Consider the following 19,066-nt stretch of genomic DNA (forward strand, 5'->3'; position numbering starts at 1 on the left):
AGCAGCCAATCAGTGGCGCAAAATGTCAAACCACGGAGGGGGCAGGGATCTGCAACTTCTACTTACCTTAAGGGTATGTATTATTTAGGTTTAATCCATGCATATAAAAGAGGTGGCACAGACAGTATGTTTAAGGGCCAGCTGTGGCACTAGCAGGCTGTTTAGGGGCAGAGATGGCACAGGCAGGCTGTTTAGGGGCAGAGATGGCACAGGCAGCCTGTTTAGGGGCAGAGATGGCACAGGCAGCCTGTTTAGGGGCAGATATGGCACAGGAAGGCTGTTTGGGTGCAAAGGTGGCACGGGCAGGCTGTTTGGGTGCAAAAGGCATTACTGTGGGACATATTGCTTGTGAAGTTGGGGGCAATTTGCGCACTGGGGCCCTGTGGTTTCTAGTTACACCCCTAGTATGGTGTGTGGGCACATGAGCTCGACAACTATACATGGGGCTGGTGTCCATTTTTCCAGGGCTGCTTTTCCTTCCTAATCCGGCCCTGTAAAGGAGCATTTAAAAACCACAGCATCAATCCAGGGCCAGTCAAGCTTCATCCTACTGGACTTTTTTACAAACTGAATTAGAAAGTCATCATTAAGGAACACCTTACATATAAAGGGAAACAAACAAGCCGCACCAGTGTCAATTTTATCCACAGGAGTGCTTAAACTCCATTCAGCTTAGATTCATATGTTGTAATGCTGTAGAGTAAATTGACGCTAGCGTGTCTTATGTTTTCCTTTTATGTGTAAGGTGTTTTTTGATGGTTATGAACACCATTGGGGTGCTGAGTAGCTATATTTCTATTACTCTTTTTACTTTATATGTGGGGAGTTGTCTCACCTTTTTGCTTTGTTAGATATCATTAAGGAGCAATTATGGATTTGGCTCACTGCTATTTCTTTATTAATATTATTATTAATTATTATTATTAAGTTAATATATACAGTTTGAACAGATCCCACAGCACTGAACAAGACAATGTCAGTTAAAGCAAATGGAGACAGAAGATGTGGATGTCCCTGATATTTATGTGGACCTATAAAGTAACAATTTTATTACCAAAGTTAAGGCAGGATAAAAGCTCCGCTATGATGAATATGCTTTTACATTTCTGATAGAACACTAACAAATGTCAACGCATTCCAATGATCCATCGATTTCAAAAGCATTTTCTTATGGGAAATACATACTTTCCTCCAGTCCATACCGGTGACGTCATTACACTTGCGCCTCAGCAGCTTTGTCCCTGTGTGCTCGCCGTAGAGCTGCAGTCACTGGCAGTGTGTGTGTGTGGCGGGCGGGGTTCACGGGGAAACAGTTGGGCGTACAGACGTTTGGACCCAGTGGGGAAGCTGTGAGGTTGGTGACTCGGTGGGTAACGTTTGTTGGCATTGAGTCGAGCTGGCTGCAGAGCCGGGGGGCGCAGGGTGAGAGCGGGGGCCCTGCGGTGCCGGGGCAGAGGGGAGCGGCCTCAGTCCTGTCATTGTCAGCGAGCCGCCGTCATTAGCACGAGCGGAAGAATACAATGAATCAGAATCTTAGGAGAAAGTCGCGGAGGGATACTGGGAACCCTAAATTCTAGACCGAGGGGTGCTGTATACCGGCATTAGACTGGTGCCTCCATACTGCGCTGCTTTTCGTGTTTAACCAATGAGATCCCATTATTAGCTTTTACGACAGGGGGTGTCTTTTGTGTACTTCTCTCGCTCATATTATCATATGTTTGAACCGGGATGTGGGGCAGACGACACGGTCCTGGAGCCAACACCGATAAACATTCATCAGGGGATATCCCGGTCTAACGCTGTGCTGAGCAAAACACATCATGTGCTCGCCGCCTCGGGAGCCAATATATATACAAGTGTTTTAACCCTTCACCGGAGGCCAGAAGAAATAGTTCAGTCCTCAGTGCCTGGTCCAGATGGCAGGGGGTCCATTACAATGGCTGATGCTCCTTCATCACTGTTCTTCCCGTGTATTAGTGCTCTAGACATGAAGGCCTGGGTGTGGTACCCTGACTCACCCAGAACTCCAGCATCTAATACACTGCAAAGCTCGGCCGGGTAATGAAATCAGTACATTAAACCTATTAAATCTGCTTCATTGTTGGCTTAAGGTTTGCCTGGCAATGTTACCATGAGATATAGTCACAGTTACTGAAGCGGTAGGCGGTATTAAACGTTTCTATGTGTGCGTTTCAGTGACATGTGCGAGTCTCCGATTTGGTAGATGCCACCTTACAACGCAACTTAATGGGATGTCAGCGTTAGGCTGTCAATGATGCCCTCGTAGCGCCGTGTGACAGAGGCGGCTTATGAAGAGTGCGTAACGCGAGGAATAATTGCAGCCTGGAAGATTGTTTTTCTTCCAAAGGCACTCTGGTCAGCTGAGAAACCAAATAAGACATGACTACCCCACCTTCTTAAATACATTTAATGATCTTTAGTTACTATTGCAATGCTTAGTGGGTAGAATCCTCCTCGCTGATGGTGCCAGAGCTTTAAAGCGAAGCCTCAATAACAGGGCCATTCATGAGCAAATGTTAAAAATTAGGAGAAATCCCTTTAGATGTATCCTATATAATGATATATATATAGAAGCTCTACGGGGGTTTAGTTTTGATGTTCTATTATTTAACTTTTTTTGGTTGTGGATGGTTTTCCATCTGTATTTTTTAACAGAAATAAGTTATATTTTGATGAGGGACATTTGGTGTTGCCGTGTGTGAGGTTTTGCGTTATCTAGAATCTTTATCTTCACATATTACATTCACTGGGCTGCCGGGTTCTTTGGCAGATTGGAATGTAATTATATAGATGTGGAAATACCTGGCAGACGAGGTTCGTTCGATGCGACAATGATGTCAGGAGGCATCTGTACTTTTTCACCTTGAAACACTATTTGTGTTACCGAGACACTGAAGCTATTGCCTATTTACAGTTTGCTGATATATTGTTTTCCAAAATATAAACGTTTGGCCATGAATCCTCATCAACCGTGTTTTGGTAAACAAAGTGCTTCATGGCAGAACCTGTATGCTGCCAGCTGTTACGGTCAGGTACTTGGCTACACGCAGCAAACATGTTTGAGAAGATATAATTGTTTCCATAGACATCTTTATTTTGCAGAGTTTATCACCATGTTTGACTTACACAAGATCTGTTTGTATTGCAGATCTCTACACAACGCTCTTCGTTTACGTTGTAGAAGAATAAAAGGTATGTAACGTGTTAAATTTTTATTATGTGAAAGTAGGCCACTTTGAGTCTTACTCCTATGCCTTAAGCGTGTTTAAAATACCTGGATAACTAGTGCCTGATGTCACTTCGTCAACATCGTCGGGAATAGCATCGAACCCCTACATGTAATGTGCGCAATGAAACATTTTTCTACCCTAGTGAAAAACATGCCCCACCTGCACTTTTTGTATGTTGTCCGTATTGACTTGGAAATGATTTCTGGAGTTTCCTAATCCGTGGGAAGGCTTTAATGTCTCTCCTGCTCACCACTCAGTCTTGTTTATGACCGTACCCATATTGAGACCCCTGTGTATATTTCATAGGAAGGCCCTAGAAATACCTGTATCACCATTTTGGAACATGATTATCGGTCTACGAATGAACGGTTAATTGTGACGCTCTAATGCAAGAACTTGGACCGAGCCATTTTAAGGAGTCCGTGATTAATTAGTCTGATAAATTCATTGCCTGCGTTTCACTTTCCTCCTCATCTATGATCGAATGTATAATTATTGTCTGCCTTAAAGAAATGCTTGTTTTGAAGAATCTGGTCTTTCCATCCTGTCTTCAAGCCCCTTCGCTGTAGCCTTTTATCACGAACCCGAACAATTACCTTTTGAAGGTAATTGTCTATTGTCATCTAAGCAAAATGATTCATGTAACTAATGCTTTCATCTTCTGGAATAAAATAGTGTACATGTTCTCTGCTAATATGCTTTTCCTATTTGGTATAATTAGTGTTAAGGCACAGAGGAAGTAAATCATTCTGTATAATAGACCGTAAACTTGTAAGAGCACAAATTACTTCTTTCTTACATACGGTATGTTCATGTGATTGCTATTTTTACATGTTAATATATTAGCATTTATTTATTCTTCCACGTTGTAATAGTTCTAGAGAATCTGTTGGTGCAAGTAAATACAATGTAATTATACATTGTTTGCCGCTATTCTGTTTTTTTTAAATTAAATAAATGGGAGTTTAACGCAAAAAACTATTTATGGTAGATAACGCAAGCTACACTATGTGACCAAAAGTATGTGGCACCCCCCCTCCTTAATTATTGAGTTAATACAGTTAACATATGCAGCCATATCTTGATTGGTAGAATGAGCTGTACCGAAGAGCTCAGTGACTTCAAACAAGGCACTGACATAGGATGCCACCTTTGGCACAAGCAAACTTCTGCCCTCTTAGATCGACTGGTATACTGAGGCATGTAGAGTGGAAATATTGCCCGTCCTCTGTAGCATCACTCGCTATAGATTTATAATCCTCTGGAAACAACATCAGCACAAGAACTGTGTGTGTTGGGAAAATGGGTTTCATCACTATGTGCGATACCATTCGGTGGCTGGAGGGGTGTGAAGCGCACCACCGATGGACTTTGGAGCAGTGGAAATGTGTTCTCTGGAGTAATGAAACCCGCTTCGCAACCTGGCAGATGCCAGGAGAACACCAGCTACCAGAATGCATAGTGCTGACTGTAAAGTTTGGTGGAGGAGGGATAATGGTCTGCGGCTGTTCTTCAGGGCTTTGGTCCCCTTAGTTTTAGTGAAGGGTAATGTTAATGCTACAGCATACAAAGACATTTTAGACAATTGAATGCTTCCTACTTTGTGGCCCCAGTTTGGGGAAAGCCCTTTCCTGTTTCAGCAAAGCACGGCCTGTGACGACATGGTTGGATGAGTTTGGTGTGGAGGAACTCCAGTAGCCTGCACAGAGCCCGGACCCTAAACCCACTGAGCATCTTTGGGATGAATTGGAGCGTCAATTGAGAGTCAGGCCTTCTTGTCTAACATCAGCGCCTGAATGGGCACAAATTCCCACAGAAACAATCTTGTGCAAGCCTTCCCTGTTACAGCCATAAAGGGAGGCAACTTCATATTAATGGATAATGGTTTAAAGATGGGATGTCCAACAAGCTCATATAGGTGTGATGGATGGTTGTCTATATACTTTTCGTTATATAACGTATTCGTTGAAGATTCAGTTACTAATAAAGGAAATATCCTGCTATACTTATATCCCTTAGTTACAGTCCTATAGTTTGTAAGGAGTATGTATGTAGTATGTGTTGCAAAAAGTTATGAGTAGTAAATGTTGGAACGACAATGTGTAAAACTACAAACTATGCACACAAAAAATGATCGGAAAAAAAATAGACCTCTATCCATACAAACATTTTACAGGCCTGTGAGATCCCTTCGCAGATCACCTATCCGCGTTATAACCCACTGACCGTCCTCGGGTCACAGCGGGACTCCTAGCAAAGGCATCAAACGTTTAGGCGGCTCGGGAGCAAAATATGAAAAAGGGAATACCAAACCCAGGCAGAAAAAAAACCAATTCTCCTTAAAAGTGCAGATATTTGTGCAAATCTCAAATAATCATTACATTTAAAGTGACTATAAAGTGATTTCAAGAGGTTTAAAACATCATACAGTGTTTAGTACAATTACCTTAGAAAGATGTTCTGAGGTTTTTACGCCAGCGACATTAAACTAATAACATTACGTTAACCCAAGAACCGTGCGAAATTCTCCAACGCCGTGTGCTGGTATTCAGCATACCTGCCATACCTTTCGTATTATTATTAAGCACCAAACGATTTAAATGACAAGTCGATTTCCGTAAACGTAATCATTTTATATCGTACAATAGTATTCTTGCTTGAGATCGCATCATGGGATTCCAGTAACATGGGAGGCTATAAAGAAATCATTGTGAGACGGATTGTGGATGTAACTTTAACCCATTATAATTCTCTACCAGGCTTCGCATTGTATACACCCCGTAGTGTTCTTTATTCAGTAGTATTTATGTAATGTTTGTGGAGATTTATCTTCTATTGCAGTCTAATATAAAGCTTTAGCTTGTATGGCATTTGAACAGGACTTGTTGGTCTGGTTGAGTTTTGGTGCTAAATCCCAGTGGCCAAAGCAATGCAGGCCCTGAAGTCTTGTAATAGTGGTACCAATCGGAATGAAGAATGAAGGGCTGACTATATGTCTGGGCCTGGGTATTGTTGGAAGGGTGATCTGTGGGTTACTCTATCATTTGTATAAGGGGTGTACTTATGTCACATAACTCCAAAAGGGAATTCCATCGATTCTGCGCTGTCTGTCTTCCAGGTCAGGTGTGGTGCTGGTTGGCTTGTCATTGTATGATCATAACCTATAGATGTCCTGTGTCTCCTGAAGAGGTCTGTCAGACGCAATGAAAGACCTTCCTCCAGGGCCCAAAGTCCAGATATTTAAGATATATAAGTTGTTTTTTTGTTTGTTTCATTATTTAGTATATTCAACATAATTACTGACTGAGGTTGAGTCCTGTGTTAAGCTGGATGACAGTATCTCATTAGATTCAGATCTTGCTATTTGCTGCGTGGTTAACGGTGGTGTATTTTATAATGAAAATAATGCCCACCACAGGCATGAAGCTCCTGAAAAATCTTTAGAGTTGTGTGAGAGCAAATCTGAAAATCATCACAGAGGTAATGTGCCTCAACAAGCGCGTTGTGATGCGGTCTATAGATTATAAGTGTGTTGTTATGTTCTGCATTCTTTGTGCTGGTAGTAGGTCTGTGAACTGGCAAAAAAAAAGTGAATTTATATCTTATCTACAAAGGGCTTTCATCATGTCTGACAAAAGCGAGCTGAAGGCCGAACTGGAACGCAAGAAGCAGCGTTTGGCTCAGATAAGGGAGGAGAAAAAACGAAAGGAAGAGGAGAAGAAAAAGAAAGAAGTAAGTTGGATTTGTGTATTTTATGTTTGGAAATATTTAACTGGTGTTCCCGGCATAAATCCAAATTCTGGAATCCATTCTGCATTCAATTCAAAACATACTGATCAATAAATCTTTTAAAACAATTTATAGGTTGTATTTTAAGATGATTGGGATGTATGTGGTTTGCAGAGACAAATTCATGGGAAGCAATAATCCAATAGATCCTTAGAAAAGTTTGCTGATGCCCCACTGCCAATTATTCCCATTCTCACTGTGACTGGTCCGGGTTATTTGGCAATTTAACGCTGCGTTATATAAGAGAGGTTTCCGAGTTAGTGAATGCTTTTATGTGCAAAAATGTAGGACTGTTTTTGATCCCCTGGGTCGCAACGATATAACGGCACACACAGAAATATGAAGCAATACAATGCTCTCTTCCACTGTGGCAGGAGGTGGCATAGCTGTGCATTTTGTATTTATTAATGGAGGCGTTTGCTCTTATTTTATGATTTTATGGCTTTTTCCACAGTCGCAGTGACATGAAGCTAGCAGCAGGGGGCGCCCAAACCCCACCTTAGTCTATATTTGCTTGGATCCAGTTCACTATAATGATCACCAGTTAGTAACTTTTACATGCAAAAATACTTATTGAAGTGCACAAATATTCACATATTAGTTGGGGTTGTCTATCTCTGTGTGCTTAAAACTAAAAGAAATTAATAGGAGGCAGCGTCACTTTCAAGTTTGTCTTTTAAACTGAATATTATGGGATACTATCATGTCTATAGTATCTTTGTCTTGGTACAGTACACATTCTTTAGAAAAGCCATACCGCGAAGTCATTAGGAATGTCATGTCTCCTATTTTCAGACAGATCAAAAGAAGGATGCTCCCCCTCCGCAGGAAGAGTCTGACTTGGAAAAAAAACGCAGAGAAGCCGAAGCTTTGCTACAAAGCATGGGCATCACCCCCGAGCCACCGCTGGGTAAGAACTGGAAACGCATGATGGGATGGTGACTGCCCCGTATCGCATGTTTGCCTGCTCTGCGCCTGTACATAACACTCTTGTGATGGTCATACGGATCTTGTGCGAATAGCTTTCTTTCAAGGGAAATCTGTACAGCAAAATGTGATGGTTTGAATTTTCTGCTTCCACCTTCTAAGTGGAAAATGTCTGACTGAGAATGTTATTTCTTCTGGTAACAGGCTCACTTAGTCATGTTAGCAGTCAGTGGTATTATTTTGTTTTTGCTGTATAGAGTGACACAAACGGTTATTTAGCAATGGTTTTAAATAATGATCTGATATACTGTGCACATGGCTGTTCTGTGACATAAAATCACTCTGTGGGCAACATGAGCCTTCAGCAGATTAGCCCCACCATCTATAAAATAATAAATTCTTGCATTGACTGGATCAGCATCCATCAGGATGCAGGCTGCTTCACCGCTTATAATAAGACTATTTTATAGGCTTATTTCCTAACTGGTCTTGTTAAATATTTTAGACTTACGTCGCTGTTTAACATTGATGACTCGTATTAATGCCGCAGAGGTAAGACTTTGTGCCGTTCTCTGCTCTCAGTGATAGCGGTATAAATCCCATATACAACATCTTTTAATTAGACTTACACCTCCGATCCATGTGAATTCTTAGATAATTCAAGCATCCCAAAACCGACTGCCCTTTGACTTAATTGGAAATCACAAACCCCTGTAAGTTTTAATAGACTTTACCTGGCCCTTTAAATGTTTGAGAGGGAGAACCCAGTGATGATAAATGCTTGCAGAGTACAACCTCGTCTGTCGTTGAGGTTATTGGGCCTTTGGTTTAAAAGAATAATAAAGGAAAACCTGACGTTTGGAATTGCCATGATATAAGAATAAATCAACTGCAGTTAATCATCATAGATTTATTTTCTTATCACTCCAATAACCGCTAATATATTTATAACTATATACGGGTGGAAATCTAAACCACTCGGCATCTTCTATCGTTGGAGTCTTTCTCCAGCCACATTTTGCAGAGCACATGCATGTTCTAAACCTTTGTTTTACCAAAAGTTAATGCAGTGAGACATTTATCTCTGATGCCTGCCTTAATGTGCCATTCCCTCTGTGTAAACCTGCACAAAGCTGTACGAAGCCTCATTATACCCTTTTGTGTGCTGGCGGTTTAGGGTTAGTTACTTTTGGCCAGGTGTCTGCATCCTAAACACCATTAATTGGTTTGTTAGCTACAGTTTCCAAGAAGTGTCCTTCCGGTGAATAGATAGAGAGGCTGAGCCGAGCCCTGCAGGTGGCCGGCTCTCACCCCCTTCTCAGACCAAGCCGGGGATTAGAAGGCATTGGAAGTCAGTGGGAATAGGCCAGCTTTTTGCTGTTTCTGTTTTGTGAACCAGCAGGACCTCCCTTACCCACACCGCTCATCTGCCCCCTATTCAGATGACCTAAATCTGCGACTTAATGTTCTCTTTAGAGCCTAAAACAATGATACAGTTGTAATAATATATTAATGCATGTTCAGGTTGCCCCTCTCTAATATTTGCACATTGAACTAGGCAATCGTTCCAATTAAGGAGTTACTAATCTATAAATACACGTACAGTAGATTATTTTTTTAATAAAATGCCAGCAGAGAACATAACATTTTCTGAAACTCTCCTTCGCAGATGAGGCAGGGCTTTAATTCCCTTTTTTAATTCGGAGCGAAATTACATTGAACAAAAGTTTTACTTTAATGCTTAAGTGTTAGAATGACATTTTCCATCTGTATATAAATCTGAACTGTTATAATATAGTGTTAAAAAAACAAGACTCTGGAGCAAATTATGATCTAGGCAGCTATCAGAATACGCTGGCGTGGGGCAAACTCAAAATAATACGTTTTCTGGCACATTAACCTTAGTAATCATAGGTTCTGCCCCAAAGTGTGGCTCTTCCGTTACAGATGCAGAATTTCAATTAAAATGCTTTTATTTTTTTAAAAAGGAGTCATTGAATGAAATTAATTAACACGTGAGCCGCCATGATATAGGAGAAATCATCTGTTATAGACAGCCTCGTGGTTTGACTTTTTGCAGTTACTGCAACAAAGACGAGCTTCGGGACTCAAACTACTGTCACCGATTTATTCCAACAGCAGAGAATCACTTGGCCCTCTAGTATTATCTCTGAGACCATGGTGGGGGCAGACCTAATCTTCTCATGCCTCATTATATTTCTACAAGGCATTTACTCTTGTTCAAATTACACGCTTAAAAAAAGGGGGAGGATTGGGGGGAGGATTTAAATGTAAATGGCTTTGAGAATCCTTTGTAACTTATCAGCAGTTCTGAAAGAACTAAGAACATCTTATTGATACAAGCAGTGCCTCCTTTGATTCCAAGTGATTCTCCTTCTTTATATCCTAGAAGTTTCACAATACACACACCCCTACTTAACTGCTCTACCGTTCACGAGGACTTGCTTTAATAAAAACGTTGTTCGCGGCTAATCCACAATTAAGCATTATGCCAAAAATTCAGCTGGAGTCCCTTTTGTAGCAATCTGAATATGTTTAACGTGCGGACAAAACTGGGTCATAAAGTACAACTAGAAGGAACATCATATTAGCTATGAGGACATGGGTTTGCATCTTTATAAAGATGAGTACACTTGCTAATATGTATATGTTATGTCTGAGCAGTTAACTTGTTGCCATTTGCAACGTCACATTAGCCATTTTGGGGCTATGTGTAAATATGTACTTGCGTAATCTCTGTTCACAAAGTCACACAAATGAAGATTCATGGAAATGCTAATTAACAAAAAAAGGAAATCGCTAATCCAGAGAAATCCTTTTACTAAGCTATTTCTGTGCTGTTTTGTAGTAATGCTTTGTGGCATTTCTCTGTATGTTGTGGCAGTGACAGCGTACTCATTAGCTGGTGATCACTGTCTCACATAGAATATCGTTACACTGAATGGGCGTAGAATATCGTTACACTGAATGGGCATAGAATGTCGTTACACTGAATGGGCGTAGAATGTCGTTACACTGAATGGGCGTAGAATGTCGTTACACTGAATGGGCATAGAATATCGTTACACTGAATGGGCGTAGAATATCGTTACACTGAATGGGCGTAGAATGTCGTTACACTGAATGGGCATAGAATGTCGTTACACTGAATGGGCGTAGAATGTCGTTACACTGAATGGGCGTAGAATGTCGTTACACTGAATGGGCATAGAATATCGTTACACTGAATGGGCGTAGAATATCGTTACACTGAATAACAGGCAGCTGCTGCTAAGGCAAATAAAATCATGGGGTGCATCAAAAGGGGCATAGATGCCCACGACAAGGAAATAATTCTACCCCTGTACAAGTCACTAGTCAGACCACACATGGAATACTGTGTACAGTACTGGGCACCAGTGTACAAGAAAGATATAGTGGAGCTGGAGAGGGTTCAAAGACGGGCAACCAGAGTAATAAGGGGAATGGGAGGACTACAGTACCCAGAAAGATTATCAGAATTGGGGTTATTTAGTTTGGAAAAAAGACGGCTTAGGGGGGACTTAATAACTATGTATAAATATATAAGGGGACAGTACAGAGATCACTCCCAGGACCTATTTATACCCAGGACTGTATCTATAACAAGGGGACATCCTCTACGGCTGGAGGAAAGAAGGTTTCTACACCAGCACAGACGGGGGTTCTTTACAGTAAGAGCGGTGAGATTATGGAACTCTCTGCCAGAGGAAGTGGTGATGGTAAACTCAATAAAAGAGTTCAAAAGGAGCCTGGACGTGTTTCTTGAAAGCAATAATATTACAAGTTATGGATATTAGATTAATAGGGACAGAACGTTGATCCAGGGATTTATTCTGATTGCCATATTTGGAGTCGGGAAGGAATTTTCCCCCTGGTATGGGGCAATTGGCATCTGCTTCATAAGGGTTTTTTGCCTTCCTCTGGATCAACACAGTAGGGACACAATATGTATATAGGTTGAACTTGATGGACTTTGGTCTTTTTTCAACCTTATGAACTATGTTACTATGTTACTATGTTACTATGAATGGGCGTAGAATATCGTTACTCTGAATGGGCGTAGAATATCGTTACTCTGAATGGGCGTAGAATATCGTTACTCTGAATGGGCGTAGAATGTCATTGCACTGAATGCGCGTAGAACGGCGTTGCACTGAATGCGCCTAAAATATCATTACACTGTTGTCAGCAAACTGTACATCCAATGTATATGTAGTGCCTGTAGTGCACCAGAAGGGGCCGGTTTCTTTAATGGGGCAGATGTATACCGTAGGGTTGAACAGTAGATGGCAGTAGGTTCCTATAGCGCGTAGATACTCTGAATTTTAAGAGACACCGTAGCAGGTGAATTTACACGGTCATAGAGGTTACATTAACTACCAGTCCATTAACAAAACATAATCATTTGCCACCGCACCTGGTAAGAATGGGTTATTTCAGGTGAAATGTGACTTTTTAGGATCGTCATTACTTGGGTAAAAATTACTAAATCCTTATGGCCCTTAGTGAGTAAAGATGCCAAAGGTGATTAGCAATAAGTTACAAGGAACAGAACTCGGCTTCTTCCTTGAAAAATACTGCACTGTGGAGTTAAGAAGTGTTGTCTATAATCGGGACGATAGGGTGTTCCTTCAAAAGAATAATCTCTAATAAGAAAGCTTACAGTGCTGTGAAAAAGTATTTGCCTCCTGTCCGATTTCTTCAATTTTTGCCCCTTTGACATCAGATCATCAAATTAATTTTAATATCAAACAAAGATAACGCAAGTAAACATAAAATGCAACTTTTACCTAGCCAACAACTCATGCAGGAGGTCACAGAAGTACCCAGAATAACATGCAAAGTACTGCTGGCCTCACTTCCCTCAATAAGAGATAAATGGCATCTATGGGACAGCACAAGGCTGACCACGGCTGACCAAAACGAACCCAAAGGCTTGTCTCACATTTGCAAAAAAAAACATCTTCGTGACCCCAAGACTTTTGAGATAATTTGTGGACCTAAACTTCCAAAGCAAAGTCTGGACATCGATGTGGACAAAACTCCTTGACATCGATGTAAAAGAATCATTTCCGGTTATCGCAAACATTTGATCGCAGTCACTCATTTTATATTTGTGTATATATTTGTATTCTTTTTATATTAAATTTAGTTGGATGATCTGAACAATTTAAATGTGACAAATAATCAAAAGTAGAAGAAATCGTGAACGAGCGAATACTTTAACACAGCACTGAATGTACCGGAAGCGATCCAAGTCGTCTGAAAATGGCCCCTAAAGGAGGCTCCGCTTTGCAGTTACCGATAAATGATTACGGTGCTGATTAATATGTTTGTCACAACGTGTGACGGATCTGCTTTGAGAGGAGTGCAGATGGCTCAGAGGCTGTACACGACGTAAAATCCTGAATAATTTGCACAAAGTATGAACCATTGGAATGAAATCGCCCCAAACTCTCTCATCACTTTTCATTCCTCCTTCCTTGTATGTCACCGACATGTTTATGCCTATTTGGATGCATGAATAATCTAGCATGTGATTTGTAACACTCTCTTTCCTTCTCTTTCCTCCCATTGTTCATCTCCATCCATGTTTGTTTTTGGTTATCCATTCTTCTGGTTTTGTCGCCCCTTTTTTTTTGTTTTTTTACATTTGTTTTGAACCCTTCATGTTAACTTGCTTTGGAAACATCTTAAGCGGTCCAACCCCTGCGAATAGTAACAGAGGATACGTGTCTGTTTCACTATTTAGTCCCCCCGCCAACGTCTCCGTCCTCTAAATCTGTGAGCACCCCAAGTGAGGCCGGAAGCCAAGACTCTGGAGATGGGCCTGGTGGAGCGAGGTATGTGCCGATGAACATTTGTACTGTTTCTACACGAAGCACTTGTTTGCGCACCAGCATTTACAGCATTGGAACTGTTAAGACCCCGTTAGTTGTGAAACAATGTGTCTGTGCGAAGCTGACGCACCTTGTAGCCCCTAGAAAACGCCCGCTGGTTTTAGCCCTCTGGGCCTTTCTCTCATGTGAGTCGAAATCTAGAGACTAGAGCATTGCTAGTAAAGACTCAATAAAATGTTTAAAATACTGTGTCTACGCGGGACCCATTAAATAAATGGGGATCTGGGGCGTCGCTTATCGGGATATAACCCTGAACAGTCCATCTTCAGGATAATCCCTGTTTTTTTATGTCTGACTGAACTGTTCACTGGCATGGAGAATATATCGTGTTTAACCTGTAGATTCCGCATTGCAACCAGATGATGTTACGTCGTGTTTATACAATCAAAATGTTCATAAGCGATATTGAGAAAGTATTCTGATACCAACCAATGAAATGATGCTTCTGATTGGTACATTCCTTTGGTTGCTATGGGGATAAGTCCACTTTTAACATTTTCCACTAGAATCTGCTCTATTTTTTTATAAATAACCCTCTTTTCGCATAATTTTAAGCATGTTTTAACTAACAATGCTTCCTGGGATACCTTCCACTAATGTGTTTTGGCGTCGGAGCCGCTCTGGTGCTGAGATTTGTTATATTTGTATCACGCCAGTGCTTTGTGTGTTTGTATCAGTCATGTGACTGTAGAAAGGAAAAATGTCAGTTTATCATTCTTTCTCTTTTATGCAAAGTATTATTCTGCCATCTGTCCCCAGCTAGTCTGTTTTTTTTTTTTTTAGTGTGTATTGCCGGCTTAGGTGGTTTATTGCAAAAATATAATTTAACAAGTGTCTTTGGCACCCCTGGCAAAAGAAATACTTCCTCAGATGTATTATCTAAATAAGGAAAGGAGTAAATAAAGCCAATAAGGCACACGGACGCCAATATATCCCAATGGGCAAGTAAAAATATAGCAAAAAGGGCATCCTCCTGCAGTTAACTCTTTATAGGCTATAATTATTAGTTTGGCTGCAGATAAATAAAAGCGTATTGTTACTGGGACTGTGGTCACGTCCGCCGGCACTGTGATTGTTTCAGTGTGTATTAATACATTTACTATAGATCACTTTCTCACATTAGTTGAAGGTACCTTTCTTGTGCTGAAGTCTTGTTGATATATAAGACAATCAATGATGTGTATTAACCTACTGCATGTGCTTATTTTACAGTGATAAAGCCGCCGCTACCAAGAAGTAAAGCATATACCTTTTTTTTAATGTCTGTGTATAACATGTACATATATTTATCCTTCTCCGTTGTTGTAGGGTTAACGTCATAGCTCCGGTGGCGAGAGAGGTTTTAACATATCCCTTGATATTATTTCATTAATATGACAAAGTGTTGTTTATCTCTTGAATAATAACTGACGGTGTGAATGGAGTATAGCGCTGCATAGTAGCATTTGGTATTTTAGACCATCATTGTGTCGTTATATATACGTAACATATCCTGTTATGTTTTCACAAATTACCCCTCCGTTTAACTAAGCGATATATTTCCTAATTCTCTGACACTCAAAAGACGGTTAATCATTAAGAAGAAACAACACAGCGCCACTTTAATGCGTTTAATGACTCTCGAGCACATTGTACAAATTATTATCTCAAGGGTACGGAGCTCAATAATTGAAGAAATACGTTCTTGTTCTTCATGCTGCTCAGCGGTCTGAAAATCTCGTGCTCACAAGACCAAAACAAACTTTGTGTTGCCCTCTTCTATAATTACACTATAGATCCTGAAACGTTTAAAATGATCCAGTTTTTTTCTTAGGATAGTGAAAATTGTATACATTTGGCCACACCGTTTAACATTATTACATTTTTTGTAGAATAAAATACCAATTCCAGTTGTTGACAGGATCTGCATTTAGATTTCCACCTTTGATATAGAAGACCCTATATCTTCTTCCCAGTGGAAGGCTTACTGTGCCTTTTATATGTGAATTTCTTTATAAGCAGTATCTGATGTAAGCCCCTGACATCTGACGTCATCACCCATAGAATCAATCCTCTCTATCATTTGGGTACAGAAATTGTCATTCATTTGAAACGTGACATGCAGAGGAATATAGTATTTTGGTGTTTAAAACATTTGACTTCTCTGTCAATTTAAACGTAGTCATAGAACTTGACAGCAGATATCAACGAGTTCCCACTTCCCTGGCCTTGTCCTGTGTTTAGGATTACCAGTCCCAAGCACGCTGCACCGTGTTAATTACGGAGCCCGTCGGACAAAACTGTATCTGGTCGCACGGATGTTGCGGTGCATCCACATCAATAGGGATTCACCGGCTACCATTTAAATGCAAGGGTTCAGCTTATAATGTCACCCTGCGCCAATGTCGGAAACTTGAAAGGCGCAGAAGAGAGTGAGGGTTAAGCAGCCGTGTCCAATTCCGTTGGGTTCTAGTATATATATATATATGGAAAGTATGGTGGGTTTCCCATGAAATGACACATCTGAGCCTGAGGCCATGCTTAACCTATAATTACGACAGTGTCACATCTTGGAAACTCTATCAGTCCGAGATCCCCATGGAAATGCAGATTGCTTCCTCGCCGAAGAGCCGATGTGTTCTCCCTTTTCCTGCACATGTTTTATGCTGTAGGCGATGTTACCAGATACTGATCATTCACACCCAGCCCGGGATCACACGCTGGAGACAGAAGTATCGCGTCTCCGACGGGATGGGAAACACAGTAACACATTCGGGGAGTTCACAATGTTTTTAAACAGAAATGTAAAGACGCCTAGATATGGATCGATGGTGACCATTATGTATATAAACATACAGGGGCACATGGCATTGATTCTGCAAACTTAGAAAATAAAAACTTGGCTTTTAGATAAGCTTTTATATATAAAAAAAAAACAAAAAAAAACCAAATGTATCTAATAACAGTAGCTCACTATTGATATCCGTGTAATATGGCGATGAAACCCATCATACTCTCTTCATTATGTAGTCTAAAAGTACTTTTCTAAAAAAGTCAAAGTGCTCCTTGCGGGACTAGATCTCACTAAAACGCAGCTAAATGGCTACCCGGAGAATCTAATAATAATACGTCAGTATTGTTCTCGAATGGAAACTCTACTATGTGATTTTTGGAAAGTCGTGTGAGATGGACTGTGGAGAGTGATGGGATGGTATTTTAATGTTTTGGCTGGTGATTGGTATAAATGGCACTCGTACTGGAGATATTGTTAAAACGTCAAAATTCTTTTCATCGAGTTTAGAACGGAGCCGATTCCTGTTCAGGTTTTGCTTAAGTGCCTCCCGAAAGCCAACATCTTACAGATCGCTAACCGCATGGCCGTTGTGCTTTAATTATTCTGTCCACTAACTGTTATATGGTGATAACGTCTGCGCACACGATAGTTTTTGACAATTCTTGTATGTTTGCTTAACTAACATCTGACCTTTCCCGCTAACGCTGCATGGGTGCCTCAGGACTCTCCATTGGGATACTGACCCGTCCGTTCTTCAGCTGCACTCTGACTCTGACTTGGGGTATTGTAACTATTTATTACTTATACTGCTAATATTACTCCTGATCTTTTGTATGCCATAAAACTAATTGTATATTTTAAAACCTAGCCTAAGCATATATACTATTTTTATTCTAGGCCAGCCCAGTATTTTCTGATTATTGTATTATTTCTCTTTACATTCTATGTAACATTATATAAACGTTCTATAAGGCTGCAAAGCCCGTGCAGGTCCACAGCCCATTTAGTCGACCCCACTGCACGTGGCAGAAACACTAAGGGCACATGAATACTTCCCATTCCTCAGCTTCCAAACGTGTGCATGCGCAAACACCAGGCACCCCGGACGCAAGCTGCCCTGATGTAGCCCCTGGGAAAGTCCCATGGACAATATATTTAATTCCTTGAGGATAAAATACAATGCAGTGAACGTCATTTATCTGCAGACGTGGAGGCTGCCGTTATCATTCATATGGTATATTTCTGATTCTTTATGGCAGTGCTGAGAAGTCTGTCACTCCAAAGACTTTTATTAGAGTCCCTGTCAAGGTGATTAAGACTGAGCCGTTTTATTCTTTACCACCGTTGGTATTATGAGGCATGGGGTCTAATAGACATCCGACCAAATTACAAAAAAGCTTCTGCTTATTTTCTCCTTTTTTTTTTTTACCTTGTTTTTTCCTCCCCTACAGGCGCGGTCACATTAAACTTGGAATGGCTAAGATCACGCAGGTGGACTTCCCTCCACGAGAAACCGTGACATACACCAAGGAAACTCAAACACCAGTCGTGGCGCCGGAAAATGAAGGCGAGTTATTAAAATCATTTTTCATATCAATTAAAAGTGATTGTATTTATATGACTTATATCTATGCCTTTACTATTGAATATATTTATATTATATATTTAATGCCTTTTTAATATTCATTTGGTTCTCTTCTGATTTTTACCATATCCAAGCCTGATGAGTTATCTGGGTTTTCAGAACTATTACTTGCAAATTTCTTGCCTCAGACCTTACTTTTCAGCCGACAGGAGCATTGGATAAAATAAGATCTTCATATTAGTTTCCTACAGGGAGAGGTGAATTATTTATTTATTTTACTTAGTTTACTTGTTTTATCCGTGAAGTATGCTGGCTATTTCTACCCTCGAGATTAGGGTCGTATCCCGTATGTCTTCATGTGGTTTTTTTTTAAGCTGTAAATTGCTCACGTTCACCTCTTCAAAAAGTTGTAATCTTGATACAAGACCACAAAATGTGGCGCTCTGCAGGATAAAGGCAAACCAGCCACGGAATAAAAGTTAACGTCACGTGTGACGAGATCGTGCACATTATGTATGTATTCATTTGCTTTTGAAAAGATAAAATCGTGTGATTCGCAGGTTCGACAGCTCTCGAGAAACGATTCCCAAAATCTGGCCTCTGTGAAATAAATGAACGTACATTTCTCCTTTTATTCCTAGATGCGTCTCTAAATAAGTGTTTGACAGGTGCCAGAAATCATCCCTAAAATAATTGGGCAAGATGCGCTTGAGATTTGCCAATTCAGTGTAAAAATCTATCCCTTGCCACGAGAACACGTACCGCCAGGTTAGATGGCAGCTGTGAGCCGCTGTATAGT

The 19,066-nt window shown here is 40.6% G+C and overlaps 1 protein-coding gene across 3 annotated transcripts in view; it reads left to right on the plus strand.

Annotated features, from left to right (window-relative positions):
• The first annotated feature begins 6,875 nt into the window (after positions 1–6,875).
• LOC149285952 (cytoplasmic dynein 1 intermediate chain 2-like) overlaps positions 6,876–19,066 on the plus strand; it is a 34,734-nt gene continuing 22,543 nt past the window's right edge. The window contains exons 1-5 of one of the 3 annotated variants that reach the window (XM_089494607.1): positions 6,876–6,983; positions 7,836–7,950; positions 13,708–13,852; positions 17,404–17,463; positions 18,134–18,249. In XM_089494607.1, the coding sequence (XP_089350733.1) occupies positions 6,876–6,983; positions 7,836–7,950; positions 13,708–13,852; positions 17,404–17,463; positions 18,134–18,249 (544 nt within the window). The remainder of the gene's footprint in view (positions 6,984–7,835; positions 7,951–13,707; positions 13,853–17,403; positions 17,464–18,133; positions 18,250–19,066) is intronic. The other 2 variants (XM_089494608.1, XM_089494609.1) reach the window with 2 other exon arrangements.

The sequence above is a fragment of the Sceloporus occidentalis genome, unplaced genomic scaffold, assembly GCF_023333645.1.
Source record: "Sceloporus occidentalis isolate IW3139 unplaced genomic scaffold, rSceOcc1.0.p SCAF_74, whole genome shotgun sequence".
Lineage (NCBI taxonomy): Eukaryota > Metazoa > Chordata > Lepidosauria > Squamata > Phrynosomatidae > Sceloporus > Sceloporus occidentalis.